This window comes from Protomyctophum bolini, assembly GCF_963924005.1.
Source record: "Protomyctophum bolini genome assembly, chromosome: 20".
NCBI lineage: Eukaryota > Metazoa > Chordata > Actinopteri > Myctophiformes > Myctophidae > Protomyctophum > Protomyctophum bolini.
Genome location: NC_137881.1, coordinates 7,890,815 through 7,907,184, shown reverse-complemented (window position 1 = coordinate 7,907,184; position 16,370 = coordinate 7,890,815). Strand labels below are relative to the sequence as shown.

Below are 16,370 nucleotides of genomic sequence, written 5' to 3'. Positions count from 1 at the left end.
CAGAAAACTCCTAATTCCATATTTTATTATTTTTATATACATATTATTTTGTATTTTTTGTTAAATGACAGTAGTGGAAAAAGTACTCAAAGTGTAAAAGTGTCAATACTGCAATACAGAAATAGTTTGATACCAGTTACAGTCCGGATGTACTTGAGTTAAACTACAAAAGTATTGTCATGAAAATGTACTTATGGGACATTTTTGAATAGCCAACGTACTATAAATGGATTCAAATCATTGTGATGCCACATTACCGTAACTACTTTTGCTGGAGACCCCCTAGTTTTCAAATGTATACAAATCTCCTCACGCCTCACATCGCAACACAATGTGTGCATTGTTTAATGTAGCGACAGTAAAAGTACTCGATGCTCGTTTCTGGCGAAATATAAACATTGTGTGCTAATGCTAACATAAGCCGTTTCTTACAATGGAGGTCTGCGAGCCGCGAACACTGACGTGAATGAGGTGTAATCTTCCCAATTCCCTATGGCTAAACGGTGACAACTTGTTAAGTAGATGTACTTAGTTTGTGAGTAAATAATAATAATAACTACATTGGATCCTTTGAAACACATGTTGTGTTGTCCATTCCCTGAAAAGTCACAGCTTTGGACATACATGGTTTCCACAAGACAGGACAGCAACGACATTCAACCATGTCATTTGATAGAAGCCGATTGTGTAGATGTGCGTGCGCAACATGACTGCTTTTGTGTATGTAAGACAGTGGTGGAAAGTGATTGAAGTACTGTACTGTACTGTACTGTACTGTGCTGTACTGTACTGTACTGTACTGTACTGTACTGTACTGTACTGTACTGTACTGTACTGTACTGTACTCCAGTGCTTTCTACTCCACTACATCTCTCTACATCTCAGAGGCAAATATTGTACTTTTACTACACTATACATTTATTTGAAAACTTTAGTTACTTTCTAGATTTGGATTACATTTTTGCAAGCAATACATTAACCACGTCAGCCCTGTATACATTTCGTCCATTTGAAAATAGCCGATCTACAAGCTCACAGTGTCGTGATTCAACATATTTTGAGCTTGTAGATCTGCTATTTTCAAAAGATATTTGAAAACTCAAAATGGGACATTCTGCATAATGAGTACTTTTACTTTTGGTACTTTGATTCCAATACTTTTGTACTTTTACTCAAGTCAATTTTGAATTCCTGACTTTCACAGGTGTTCTCTGAGGTGATGTCCTTACCTAATGCTGCCACAATTCTCTTTCTGTGTGTGTGTGTGTGTGTGTGTGTGTGTGTGTGTGTGTGTGGTGCTGTACAGATGAATGTGTTAATATACACCTCTCAGCGTGTGTACAGTGCATAAATTATGCATTTACTGTCCATAGAGCCACACCGCACATGCATTTTTAATACGACACAAGACAGGAAGGTAGGACTGTGCGTGTGCGTGCGCGTGCGTGAACGTGTGTGTGTGTGTGAGTGATCCTCTTGCAGAGAGTGAGTTTGTCCACTAGCTCAGGTGGTGAGTGTATTCCTGGAAAGCCAGCTGCCACTCATGTTACCAAAGCTAACTCGATTAGAGAGCTTCTGCTGCTACTGAGCACTGTTCTCCCAACCATACGCGCGTGTGTGCAGTGCACGCACGCACGCACGCATGCATACAGCACACACATTTTTTCAGTTTCCACACTAACAAGCACAACCGATTTTCTTTGGTACTGAGTCACACACACACACACACACACACACATTAGAGGATATTGAAGGAACGTGACAAATACATTTTGTGAAAGGTCATCGTGAATAATATTTCACATGACACAGATTTCACAAATTAATTTGGCGGTGCCTCATTCATACAAGATGATTTTATTTGCGATGAAGAATTCACCTAGTTTCAAACAATTGCGTCTGTTTATCCCAATTATATAATAATTGCGTAATTTGTGGAATGTACACATGACACATACTTGTGTGTGTGCGCGTGCGAGAGAGATTAAATTGAGGCAGATGCAGCAATTATCATCTACTTGCTAGAAAAACCAAGCTTGTAGGAAAACTAGCCTAGCCGACAAATAAGATTGACACATCAAATATGATTAACCACTAGCGTCCCTATTCTGGGAAAATAGTTGATCTACAAGCTCACAGCGCCATGTTGCGACACAGTCTAAGCTTATACATGGCCCCGGAAAGCAACTAGGTAAAAATATATATATAAACGTATAATTGTCCTCACTAATGTCCATGATAAAAACATTTCTACTTGGTCTGTGTCTCATAGGAGAGCTTTGGAAACTTGTCTACCCGTCAATTGTTTTTAAATGACCACTTCATCACTTTTCAACTTAAAAGCCCTAGGGTTATGGGTTAGTTAGACCAATATCCTCACTAATGATCTCTGATGATTGACTGATGATTTCTACTCATTCTGTGTCTCATAGGGGGGCTGTGGACAGTTCAGAAACCAGTCTGTGTCTCATAGGAGGGCTGTGGACAGTTCAGAAACCAGTCTGTGTCTCATAGGAGGGCTGTGGGCAGTTCAGAAACCAGTCTGTGTCTCATAGGAGGGCTGTGGGCAGTTCAGAAACCAGTCTGTGTCTCATAGGAGGGCTGTGGGCAGTTCAGAAACCAGTCTGTGTCTCATAGGAGGGCTGTGGGCAGTTCAGAAACCCGTCCCCCAGTGACATCATCGTTAGGCAGATTTGTTTTAAAACATTGTTTAAAAATATATATTTATTTTTGTATCATGGTGAGAACGATGTCTTCCATTATCACATTGCAACTTTTCAGCAATAGAAAGCCTGCAGGTTCTATTTGCTTGGATTCCCCATTGATGATGTCACTGGTGAACGGTCTGTGTGTACTGTTGTAATCCACGAACCGTTCGCCCCAACGACATCACCGCCCGGTGTCGAGTCGGTCGGACCCACGGTTGTCCAGAACCGCCCCAAAAAGGCCTCTGCCCGGGCTCTGGACAGGGCCTCTGCCCGGGCTCTGGACAGGGCCTCTGCCCGGGCTCTGGACAGGGCCTCTGCCCAGGCTCTGGACAGGGCCTCTGCCCGGGCTCTGGACAGGGCCTCTGCCCGGGCTCTGGACAGGGCCTCTGCCCGGGCTCTGGACAGGGTCTCTGCCCAGGCTCTGGACAGGGTCTCTGCCCAGGCTCTGGACAGGGTCTCTGCCCGGGCTCTGGACAGGGTCTCTGCCCAGGCTCTGGACAGGGCCTCTGCCCGGGCTCTGGACAGGGCCTCTGCCCGGGCTCTGGACAGGGCCTCTGCCCAGGGCCTCTGCCCAGGCTCTGGACAGGGCCTCTGCCCAGGCTCTGGACAGGGCCTCTGCCCAGGCTCTGGACAGGGTCTCTGCCCAGGCTCTGGACAGGGTCTCTGCCCAGGCTCTGGACAGGGCCTCTGCCCGGGCTCTGGACAGGGTCTCTGCCCGGGCTCTGGACAGGGTCTCTGCCCAGGCTCTGGACAGGGTCTCTGGCCGGGCTCTGGACAGGGCCTCTGCCCAGGCTCTGGACAGGGCCTCTGCCCAGGCTCTGGACAGGGCCTCTGCCCAGGCTCTGGACAGGGTCTCTGCCCAGGCTCTGGACAGGGCCTCTGCCCGGGCTCTGGACAGGGTCTCTGCCCAGGGTCCATATATGGAGCTGACCTGTTCTGACAATTCATTCTGACGGTCTGCATAAGACTCCATATTTGGGCATGCCTGACAAAGAACTCCATATATGGGCATAAAAGGGACACAGACATGTGTGGGGCATGCATTTCCAACTTGCATCGTTACAGGTCGGCCAGTGCCCAAGGGGCACCGCTCTGCAGGGCCCAAATTAGCCTATTGATCACACCTGATGATCACCCCTAGATCTTCATATACAGTATGGAGCTGGCGTGTGTCCTATTGTCTGTTCTTTTTTGGCGCTCAGAGGATCTGGGGCGGCCTCGTTTGAGGCTTTTAACACACTTTTTCTTTCGTTCAGTCTCGTGACCAGGTCATCGGCCCATATAAGGTCATCAGCACATGGGGTACTTGGCCCCTGGGCCCCCCCTCCCCCGTTAGTGAAAAAAGCTAGTTGACGAACATTTTTTTGTCGACGAAATCAACACTAACGGCATTTTGCCACCATTGAGCCCTGCCGTGAACCCTGAACTATCAATTAGCCCGGGCCTTCATTAGCCCGGGCCTTGGGCCTAACCCTGAAGTATCAATTAGCCCCGACGGGCCTGGCCTGAAGTTGCCTCTCGTTTGAGCCCGCTGACCTTTCTCTCTCCCCGTTGATCACGCTAATCAGTGATCAGCTAGATAAACACGGTCTGCCATAACAGGTCATTAGCGTCTTCCTCCGCCACAGACGGCCCCGCTCCTATATAGACCCCGCTGATAATTAGGCCCCGGGGTAATTGACTGCGTAATTGGTGTTGGTGGTGTGTGTGTCTGTACCCGGGCCCGCGTGCCTCAAACCTGGAGGACCGGGACTGCTATTACTTTTAATTACCTGTTGTTAATTTTCATTGCCCACGCTTTTTGACGGTTGTGTGTCTGTGTGCACGCGTGTGTGTGTGTGTGTGTGTGTGTGTGAGAGCGGGGGAGAGAGAGAGGTCACATTCAGTGTCAGGAACACTCACGTCAAAGTAGATTTAACCAATTATTGCAACAAATGGAATACAGTTAAGCTTGGCGTTAATGGCTCTGCTCTTTAAGATGTTGCCTACATTTTGCTAAGCAGTATGCTAAGCAAAATCAGGGATCCCCCCCATGGGAATACAAGAGCAATACCATAGAGAAAGACCTGTAATCAGATTCATTTAACTTAACATTTTAACATTAAAGCCATAGATCATTGAATCAGTTTAACACATTTTGGGGCGGGAACAATTTTTGGTGTTTAAAAGCATTATGTTATACTTTAGCTATTGAAAAATAGCAGATATACAAGCTCATAGCTCATGAACTTGTAGGTCTGCTATTTTTGAAAAATCATGAAAATGTGCCTCAAATCTTTGAATATATTCTTTCAGAGTTTCAGTTTTTAACTCAGATCTTTGCTTCATGGTGGGTCCCTAGAAAAACATATTTTCAGATGGGGGTCGGCGGCCAATTGCAGATAATTTTTGGGGTCCTTGACACGAAATATTGATATGAGGTTTTTCAGACGTCAAGCCTAAATGGGTTAAAAGCTATGCAACATTGAATTCCAGTTAATACTTTAGAGCCAAGCACACGAGAATTTCAGTTCAACATTCAGTTTACACGTTTGAGTAATACGGTGGAAGCTGGGCTGTGTGAAGCAATTGAAGCAGATCTGGTGTAGGAGCGAGCCATTTTGAAACGGATCACGCTGATGAGGGAATGAGGTGTGAGATCGCTGTGGAGGAAAAGGGTGGCCGACTGAAAGCAAACCACAGACTGACAGCTGATTACAGCTAAGCTTTTGCGACTCCCGAGCCCTGCATGGACCAACGCTGTCTTCTTTCCAATAAGAGAAAAACTGTGGTTTCTTTCCATTGGCTTGTAATCCCCATCGATGATGTCATCACCAATGAGACGCAGAGTGAGTATAGACGGTATAATTGTGGCATCCTATGATGAGCATTAGTGAGGACCGCTTTGTTTTCGGCTCTGTAACGTGACTTTGAATACTCAGAAAAGTGCTACTGTATATAAATTGTTATTATTATTCATTTTGTTTTGGCAATTTAGACGTATGTTTTGTGATGCCAATAAAGCCCCATTGAATAGAGAGAGAGAGAGAGAGAGAGAGAATATTGACCTCTGCTTGGCTGTGGTCACTGTCACAATGATTCGAGATGCGGCACACGCACATTGACGCGTATACAATCCACACACGCACATACGCATGGCTGCACACACACACACACACACACACACACACACACACACACACACACACACTCGTGCACATGCAGGCCTGCGGACCCATTCATCATGTGTGTCAGTGTGTGGAGGAGTTGCTATTCATTGTCTCTCCTTTAGCTCATTGCGCTGGAGCCAGCCTGTCTGATTGTCTCTATCTCTCTATTTCCGTTGCTATCTTTATAACACCCCCCCCCTTCTCTCTCCATTTCTCCTTGTCTTACCATCTCACTTTATATAGATTATTTTCTCTGTAACCCCCCCCCCCCACACACACACACACCTTGGAGAAACAAAGAGATGTTAGCCAGTTGGCTTGTTTGTGTGTATCATACAGTCTGATAAACAGGCATCAGCATCGCCACCATATTATCTAAATGGTAAATGGTGCATTTACAGTATATAGCGCCTTTATCCAAGGCGCTTTACATAGATTGTGCATTACATTCACCCATTCACACTGATGGCGGCGTGAACCAACCAGCACGTCAGGAGCAATTAGGGGTTCAGACACTTCGACGCTGACTGTGGGGGAGCCCCGGGTTCGAACTGGCAACCTTGCGGTTACCATCCAGCCCCTCTACCCCTGAGCCACCGCCGCCGGGGTCTGGGTCAGCTTTGTCATTACTCTAATGCAAGTACATGGCAGAGACTAAGACTTTTTTTCTACTTCATAATCATTAATGTTACACTGAGTTGCTTCACACTTCACAGTTCACACGGGTGTGATTCTTTTTTTTTTTTTTTTGGTCAGTGTTGTCCATTCTTCCGAGTCCCCCCCCCCCCCGGAGTCCTAACGCAGCCTAGGACAGGAGCATACCAGAGAATCGCTAGATCGCCCATTATCTCGGGCGAAGTCTCGTCTTGTGAGACGTCTTGTGAGACTTTAAATCATTCTTCCACATGTTCAAACGAAAAGCTTCATATTTGATCGACTTAGGAGTCAAAGCGATCCAAAAGCATATTAAAAGTAATGAATGCAGCTATCTCAGTAACTCGGTTACTTTACATCCGATTAAATACTTGAAAGTATAACTTGTCCGGGCCCATGGGGATGTGCGTGAGAGAAGAGAGAGAGAGAGGGGAAGAGAAGAGAAATAAAAAACGATCTGTTCTTCTTTTCGTTGTTCTTTATAGCTTACAGTTGAAACGAAGTGATGGTTGGGTATTTTATAGCCTTGGACGGCAAACGGTCGGAGGAAGAACCCTTTCATCTTGCACACGCTTGCTCGCCCTCCTGCTCTGCCTCGCCTGTTCGCCCGCCGCGGCGTAAATCTGCTTTTGTCTCGATGTCTCGGCCGGAATGGTTCACGAAAACTGTCGCCGTCGTTTAGAAACCTTGTATCCCCATATTTCAATCATTCGTTTTTTTCATCACACAAGAGTACTGAAAATAACCGATCTACCTTGTGAGCTTGTAGATTTTGTTTGTACTATTTTGAAAGGTTTTTGATATAAGTGAATAAGTAAAAACGTACGGTTTTGGACATCCGAGGTTTCCACCTGTGATCCGATGGCAACGAAATACAAGAGTGCACGGCACGCGCACACACATAAAAACGCACGCGCACAAGCACACTATGTACATGTGTGCACATGCACACAGGTGTGGAGACTGGAGAGAGAGCACGTGGTCCCAGTGTAGAGTGAGACTGCAGCTCACTGTGCTGACTCTGAGCTTTGGAGTGTTTCAGTGACTCTTAAAGGTGTTTGGCTGCCGTGTGGCAGAAACCTTGCATCTCCATAATTTCAACGGTTAAAACATCTGGTCCCGTTTGTAACGTGTACAGACATGTATATTATAATGGTCCATTTGGACCCCTAGTCGTCCCCTGGACCAGACTTTGAGAACCAGTGCTTTCAGGCTTGGTCCATCTTCACTTGGAACAAGTTTGAACTGTATTTACAGTAGTGTTTGTGTTTGTGTGTGTGTGTGTGTGTGTGTGTGTGTGTGTGTGTGTGTGCGTGTGTGTGTGTTGGCTATAAGAGCAGGGTTGTGTTGCCATGGTGAACATGGAATCCACAATGCGGAGCTGCACCGAGCCTCCCCATTGGCTGAGGGAGGGAGCGCATGGGACCGTGATGCGTGCTGGTAGCCGGCCAATGGGGCACAGGCTGAACCGGGGCTGTTGCTAAGGGGAGTCGCTTGGAATGGAGTCAGCTGGTGTGTCTCTCTCGCTCTCTGTCTCTGCCTATATCTCTCTTACCCTCTCTCTCTCTGCCTCTCGCTCTGTCTTTGCCCTCATTGACTCTGTCTCCACTCCTTCCCTATCTCTCTCTCTCTCTCTCCCCCTCTCCCCTACACGTGGAGGGGTAAAGAGCACATGTTGAAAAATTCACTGAATATTTCATGCAGCCTGCCCTGCTGTTGTGTTGTGTGTATGGGGCCCGCAGGCCTGCCTGCCTGCCTGCCGCCTACAAGACCTGCACACAAACCTGTGTGTGTGTGTTGTGTGTGTGTGTGTGTGTGTGTGTGTGCGTGTGCGCACGACGCACGTGCAGGTCAGGTTTGGGTCTCCTGTTATTATGCTTATTTTTTAGGTGGTTCATTAATGCCTGCTTGCATCAGTGGTTTCCAAACTTTTCAGGTCGAGCTTGTAGATCGTCTTTTTTGAGTATTTTATTTTTAATTCATGAAATTTCTTATAGGTTTGTTTGTCTGTCTGTCATTGTTTAGAATGTGTATATATTTTCGAGGGGCGCTAGCCACGCCTATGTCCAGCTTTGAGTGTTTGTGTGAGCTCAAACATTGAAGACAAAAGTGAGGACGCAAACGCAAATTGTGATGGGCTAGAATGAGATGATGTATGATGATAAGAGCACCTCTCACTTCACACTGGTGTGATTTATTTTAATGTAGGAAGTGACCACCCAAAAAATTGTTCTGTGACCCACAAATGGGTCTGAGAAACAGTGCTCTATATGAGTGCGATGTGTGCGTGTGCTCCCACATTGTCTCCCATCTTTGTCCCTCTCCTTCATGTTTGCTGCTTTGTCGCCTATACACACCTGCTGTTTAACCCATTCTGACCTGAGATCAGATTCATACGAGGTTTCCAATGGACACACACTGGTCTGATGAACCCATTCTGACCTGAGATCAGATTCTAAAAATGTCAGTCGTTCTTCGATTTTTTCAAAAAATAGCAGACCTACAAGCTCGTAGCGCGCCACTCGGTGGCGCGATATGAGCTTGTAGATCTGCTATTTTTCAATAGGTAAAGCATAACATGATGCTAACACCAAAATGGGTGCCCGGTCAGAATGGGTTAAGGTCTTCTCTTCAATAGTAATTCCGTGAAGACATCAAACAAAAATCTAAGAAATCCCATACATTAGAAAACAAACATTTAACAACCGGTCCGTGACAATAGAAAGGGTGGGACCCCTGCTCTAGATCAAGGATGGGCCACTTTGACAAGGGCCACTATTTCCACACTCACTCCCGAGTAGAGGGCCACATTGCATTTTTATATTATTGTCGTAGCAAAAATAGCTGATCTACAAGCTCAAAACACGTCGCATTGTGACGAGTTTTGAGCAAAAAAAATCCTGAATTATGTTTAGCTATTCTTGAATTCGAATCCAAAAAAGTTTTTATTTTATTTTATTTTATTTCAAATGCCTTTCAAATGTCTTTAATTAATGAACTAGCTACAATTACATTGGACATCAAAAAGACAATAACCTTTTTAATACTACTCATTAAGCTACTAATTTAGACTGAAGTAATTACAGCGGGTTATGTTTGCAAATCAATCATATATCTGTATTCTGATATCAACCCGGGGGCCACATTAAGTGAAGGTGGGGGCCGCCAGTTGCTCATGCTATTCTCTAGATCAGGGGTTTCAACTGATTGTGAATGAGGGACCACCCTGGCTTAGAGTCAACCTGGGGACCACTGTTGTTTTGGGCCTGGATATGGGCTAAAACTACTTTGGGAACACTTGCTATATGCATCCCATGTGTATGCATCCCACTGTTTCTCAACCAATGGTCCATGGCATAAGTAGGCGTGCAGATGGTCCTTGGAAAAAAACGTTTTCAAATGTAAATAGCCTACATGTTAAGATCAGGTCTTCCTCAGGGTTTTAGGTTTTAATGTAAAATTATACATTTGAAAACTTGAAATGGAACATTCTGCACAATGAGTACTTTTAGTTTTGGTACTTTAAGTACATTTTGATGACAATAGAATTCTGGACTTTTACTTGCAACAGAGTATTTTTATATTGCAGTATTTATACTTTTATTTATAGGGTCACTTCACCACTTTTCAACCTATCTTCGTATAATAGGTCCTCAGTAATAATCATGATAAAATGGCACAATTATCTTCTACTCAGTCTGTCTCTCATATAGGACGGCTGTTCAGAAACCTGTCCACCAGTGACATCATCGACAGGGAATTGAAGCTAATAGAAACGGCAGGCTTTCCAGTCCTGAAAAGTTGCAATGTGCTAAGTGCCCTAGGGTGCCACGGCACCCACTGTGACTGAGAAGCCCTGCTGTACAACTACATGACATCATGGTTTCATCATGAACTGGCCAATGGCCAAGCAGAGACGGAATGAATGAGCCATTATGTGTACCTATTCCAGGAGGAATATGGTACGTAACTATCTTACCATGACGAACTGACGGAAACAAGCCCCTCTCTCTCTCTCTCTCTCTGTCTCTCTCTCTCTCTCTCCCTCTCTCTCTCTCTCTCCCCCTCTCTCTCCCTCCATGTGTTTCTGTTTGTCTGCCCCCTCTTTCCTTCCTCCCTGCGTTCTGTGAGGCCTCCTCCTTCCTTCCTTCCTTCCATTCCTCCTCCGCGTTTCCTGTTTCCTGCATCTCATCCTGTCTTTGTTCTGCCTCGCTTTCTCTCTCTCTCTCTCTCTCTCTCTCTCTCTCTGTGGAAGTACTCTTGGAAGTATTATTTTCTTTTTTGTACTAAGTAAACGTAGCAAAACCAATTAAAAGGCATGTTTTACTAAACATATTGGCATTGGAAATAGTAGAAAAGTATAAGGTAGAAGTGGAGTAGAAGTATAACGTATCAGGACATATACTCAAGTAAAGTAAAAGTTCCTCAAATGCTTGAGTGAACGTTACTATCCACCTCTGTGTTCACCTGACACTTTTCCCCCGAAGCAACAGAATTTCACGCTGTGTGTGTGTGACTGCGTGTGCACGTGCGTGTGCGAAAGAGAGTGTGAGAGTCTGCATTTATTGCGGGTGTTTATTTTATTTGTGTCCTTTTTGTGGAATCCAGCTACAAAGCCTTTTCTCAATCTTCCATTGTGCAAACACACACAAACATGTGGTCACTGGCTGGTACTGTAGGTACAGTACACAGCGGAATTTGTAGTAAAGTTAAAATGGCTTTTCCACAATGTAGAAATGCTCCGTTATAAGTAAATGTCCTAAAGATTTACTTCAGTAAAAGTAGTGTATTGGCATCAAAATATAGGCCTACTTATGGGGGTCCTTGCAAATAAAACATTTGAGAACCATTAGTACTAGTTGGACTCCTAATGTGCCATAGATACATACGTATAGCGCTCCATTTCCGTCACCGCTAAACCCCTTATCCCGAAAATTCTTTGCCTTTTTTTTTTTTTTTACTATTTTGCTAACCATTTTTGAATAGTTAAAATGGCCAGTCTACAAGCAAAGAAGTTGAGGGATAAGGGGTTTAGCAGTGACGAAGATGGAGCACATATAGTGTCGTAGTAAGTAAATGTCATACATATTCTGGAGAAAACCTGCAGACTTGACATTCAGCATATTGGGTCTACTCTTATGATCAAAATAAGAACATTATTATAATGGTGTGTATAAAAAGTCTGTCCCACAGACACATGTGTCTTATTTATGACCCCTGGTAACTACTGTAACTGTCCATGACATGACTCCACATATTGTCCATCACCTTTACAGTGGTGTAAAGTAACTATCACCTTTACAGTGGGGTAAACTGTAAAGTAACTATCACCTTTACAGTGGTGTAAAGTAACTATCACCTTTACAGTGGTGTAAAGTAACTATCACCTTTACAGTGGTGTAAAGTAACTATCACCTTTACAGTGGTGTAAAGTAACTATCACCTTTACAGTGGGGTAAACTGTAAAGTAACTATCACCTTTACAGTGGGGTAAACTGTAAAGTAACTATCACCTTTACAGTGGGGTAAACTGTAAAGTAACTATCACCTTTACAGTGGGGTAAACTGTAAAGTAACTATCACCTTTACAGTGGGGTAAACTGTAAAGGAACTATCACCTTTACAGTGGGGTAAACTGTAAAGGAACTATCACCTTTACAGTGGTGTAAAGTAACTAAGTACATTTACTCAAGTACTGTACTTAATTACACTTTTGTGGTATTTGTACTTTCCAATATCCAATACTTTTACTTCTACTTCACTACATCTCTGGTCCAAATGTAGTACTTTTACTCCACTACAATTATTTGAAAACTTTAGGTACTATTTCCTTTGTAGATTAATCTGATTAATATTGTATATAAACATACTGTACATTAACCACTTCAGACCTATATACATTTCGCAAATTTGAAAATAGTCGATCTACAAGCTCAAAAGGGTCGCGATGCGACGCATTGAGAGCTTCTAGATCTGCCATTTTCACAAGATTGTTATACATTTGAAAACCTGAAACGGGACATTCTGTATAATGAGTATACTTCGTACTTTAAGTACATTTTGACGTCAATACTTTTGAACTTTTATTTACTCAAGTATATTTTGAATTCCGTAACAAAATGTACTTACTATTAAAATAGCTCTCAACATAATTGCTGTGGACAGACAGTCAGTCATAGACTGTTGAAAGATTGCGGTGCTGGTGGGCATGTTTTTTTGTTGTAAATTATTGGCCTACTCTAAAGTTATTAATGTCAGTCTGCCCGGTGGCAAGAGAGCCAAACCGAAATTAAATGTGTATTTATGCAGTATTTTCCAATGTTCAATGCCCAAAACGCAAAATGCAATCGTAAATCTAAATTTTTGTGTGACAACTAATCATCAAGGAAAATGTCATTATCGAGACAGTGTGGGGAACTCTAGTTTTTTCCCGGCTGCCTGGCAACGCAGCGCTAATGACTTTGGGGCAGGCCTGTCTAGAGTTTAAATGGACAGGTATCAGTCAAAAGGGAGACATCGATGGATCAACATAGGATCAACATATGGAATGTCATAACAGGGGTCCAGGGTTTGATGAGCTTCATATATGGAGACGGCCACATGAGACTGACTGATATGAAACGCAGGTTAATTGCGACCTATGGTCGTAATTAATTAATGTCAATCACTGTTATAGGCTACTATATACTATTTTAGAACCAGCAGAACTATTTGGTATCATGCATATCTTTGTTATATTTGTTTAAAATGAATTTGTGTTAATGTGATTTGTTTATTTATGTCCAGTCATAGTATTTGTCAGTCAACGAGGAAGCGAATACATCCTGTATTGTGAATGATTGCTGGACAGAAAGGTGTCTTAATACATTGTTTATGTGTTTAACACAGTTCCAGAACGCCCAGCAAAATGAGCAAATCAAACCACACTGATATGGTCATTGAAGTGTGTAACAGCAGCCCTAAATATAATGTGCATTTTAGACATTGTCAGTCGATATGTAGCCTGTTGATTTGATAGTGTACACCTGTGTTCAATTGGGTTTGATTGCACTATTATTTCCTTTTTGAGGGGGACTTTTGTAAGCCTTTATAGATGGCGATAATGGAGATAGAGACAGGAAATGCAGAGAGAAGCCATGAAAGCTGATTTTGCCGCTATGTAAAAAAACACACAAATAAATCTATTCGTGGTATTTAATTCGGGGGAAGTGAAATGTCTGCTTTCATGTCCTATTAGCCCTGACGCACGTCCTCTGGCAGCACGGCACACATCAATAGGTCACGATGCCACCGGGGGGGGGAAACGGGTGTGAAAATAGTTTTAGTCAAATGAAGTGTGACCGTTGTGACGGATCAAGACATTTTACAACACGGGTTCACGGCTGAGTCCACCTAAAAATATGTTGTTTAGATGAAGCTGCGTGTGAAAGGGAGGAGGTCTGAAATGTTGTGTCGGTGTGTGTGTGTGTGTGTGTGTGTGTGCGCGCACTGTGCACGCATGTATGCAACACGGGTTATGTAGGCTACAGGATGTTTAAACAAGACAAACGCACGTGCGCGTGTGTGCGCGCGCGCACGTGCACACACATACAGTACACAAACACGTCGCACACGCAGATGTTCACGGTGTGCACGCATAGTTTGTTGTTTGAAATGGTCATGCTGTGCGAGGTAATTTTATTGGAAAAGTCCCCCTCCAACTCCCTCTCTGCATCAACTCACTGCTGTGCACTTGTGCAGTGGAATAAAAATAGACCAGTTTCAATAATACACAGAGAGAGAGTCTCACACACACACACGCACACACACACACACGCACGCACGCACGCACGCACACACACACACACACACACACACACACACACACACACACACACACACACACACACACACACACACACACACACACACACACACACACACACACACACACACACACACACACACACACACACACACACACACACACACACACACACACACACACACACACACACACGCACGTGCACATGCTGATGTTTCCAAGGAATAATAGTACGAATCCTAGCTAAAGTGTCCTCTCTCTCTCTCTCTCTCTCCCTCTCTTTTCTCCTCTGCTATTTCCGTTCTCGTTCCTCCTTGGTTTTTCTTGGAGAGCAGAGGCACCGCAGTGGCACGCTGCGCAGGCTGGCACGTCCCCGTGTGTCCTCCCCGGAGAGGAGAGGAGAGGACAGGACAGGACAGGAGAGCTGGACACAGTCGCAGCGAAGGAGCCTGAAGACGAGAGGACAGGAGACAGACGGATGGACGGGGAGGTAAGACACTGTGGACTGACTGCGGTGTGACAGTGGAGAGGAGGGGGCGAGACGGGAGAGCAGGTGATCGATTGTTTGGATTGGAGTGGCTGGTGTGTGTGTGTGCGTACATGCGTGTTTGGGGGGGGGGGGGGAGGCACAGGCGCACGTGTTCAGTGTTTATTGTCAAGCGTATTGCTGCGCGTTTTTTAGGAACAGATATTTTAGGTTCTGATTTCTAGATCAAGGTGAGATACTCGGTCCTTGCTCCTTTGTTTCTGTCATCGTTGACCACCGTCCTATAAGCCCTATGTTGTACTTTGGTTGAAGTTTTGTGAAGTTGTAGATCTGATATTTTTGAGACATGAGGGTCATAAGTATAATAGTTAATAGTTAAAATGAAGACCGATTGAAAGGCTTGGCTAACAAAGTGCGCAGCGGGGTGAAATCAGTCCCTCACTTTGAGTGGCACCGACTTCTGACAGAGTTACCAGTCTGATAACGCATGATGACGCAATGTGATAACTGACTTACCGGTACTGACAGAAATACCATTTGATAACTGACTTACTGACAGAACTACCATCTGATTAATGCATTTCTGATAGAAATGCATTGTGATAACTGCCTTACTGACAGAACTATCATCTGATTAATGCATTTCTGATAGAAATGCATTGTGATAACTGACTTACTGACAGAACTACCATCTGATTAATGCATTTCTGATAGAAATGCATTGTGATAAATAAATGCCTTAATGACAGAAATACCATCTGATTAATGCATTTCTGATAGAAATGCAGTGTGATAAATGTATTTGTTCGGAACACTAACCCTAACCTCAAAGACCTGTCATGGTCTTTATCGACCCCCCAAAAAGTTGTTTGTGGTTGGCACAAAAATGATGGCGCAAGCAGGATTCGAACCCCATATGCCCCCATATTTCTTTCAGAAGCTGTTAAGGGATGATTTATCCTTAGTACTTGACAGACGCTGCACGTCAATCACCCTCAAGTGCTTCTTGGGTGCAAAGGAATGAGAGAGAGAGAGAGAGAGTCAGACAGAGAGAGAGTCAGACAGAGAGAGAGAGTCAGAGAGAGAGAGAGTAAGACAGAGAGAGAGAGAGAGAGTCAGACACAGAGAGAGAGAGCCAGACAGAGAGGGTGAATGAGTCCGTGAATGAGCCTCACAACTTCAGCCATTTCCGAATTGTCTAACGTTGTGTGTGTGTATATGTGTGCGTTTCTACGTGTGTAATTGATGTACTTGCGCGTGTTTGCATTGTCTGTCCCTTAGAGTGATTTGTCCGTCTTGCGTGCGTGCGTGCGTGCGTGTGTGCATGCACGTGTCCTTATAGCTGATGCCCATTTTCTGTACAGTAAGCTTCAGCTTATTGTCGACTTCTCATCCAGCCTGCACGTGGCTGAGAGAGAGAGAGAGAGGGAGAGGGAGAGAGAGCTGATTTCCACCCTATCGTGTGCAACTTTGACAGCAGTGAGTCGACAGTGCAGCAGTCGTACCGCTCGGCTCTATCGACATGCCGGCCCCTTGCCTTGGTTTCAAGTGATGTCATGCATTTGCCG

General features: G+C 44.4%; 1 protein-coding gene across 1 annotated transcript in view; it reads left to right on the top strand.

The window, feature by feature from the left end:
* LOC308334969 (uncharacterized protein) overlaps nucleotides 1-16,370 on the top strand; it is a 116,514-nt gene that overhangs the window by 18,605 nt on the left and 81,539 nt on the right. Inside the window, exon 4 of the mRNA XM_080791877.1 lies at nucleotides 14,651-14,805. Within this exon, the coding sequence (XP_080648003.1) occupies nucleotides 14,651-14,805 (155 nt within the window). The remainder of the gene's footprint in view (nucleotides 1-14,650; nucleotides 14,806-16,370) is intronic.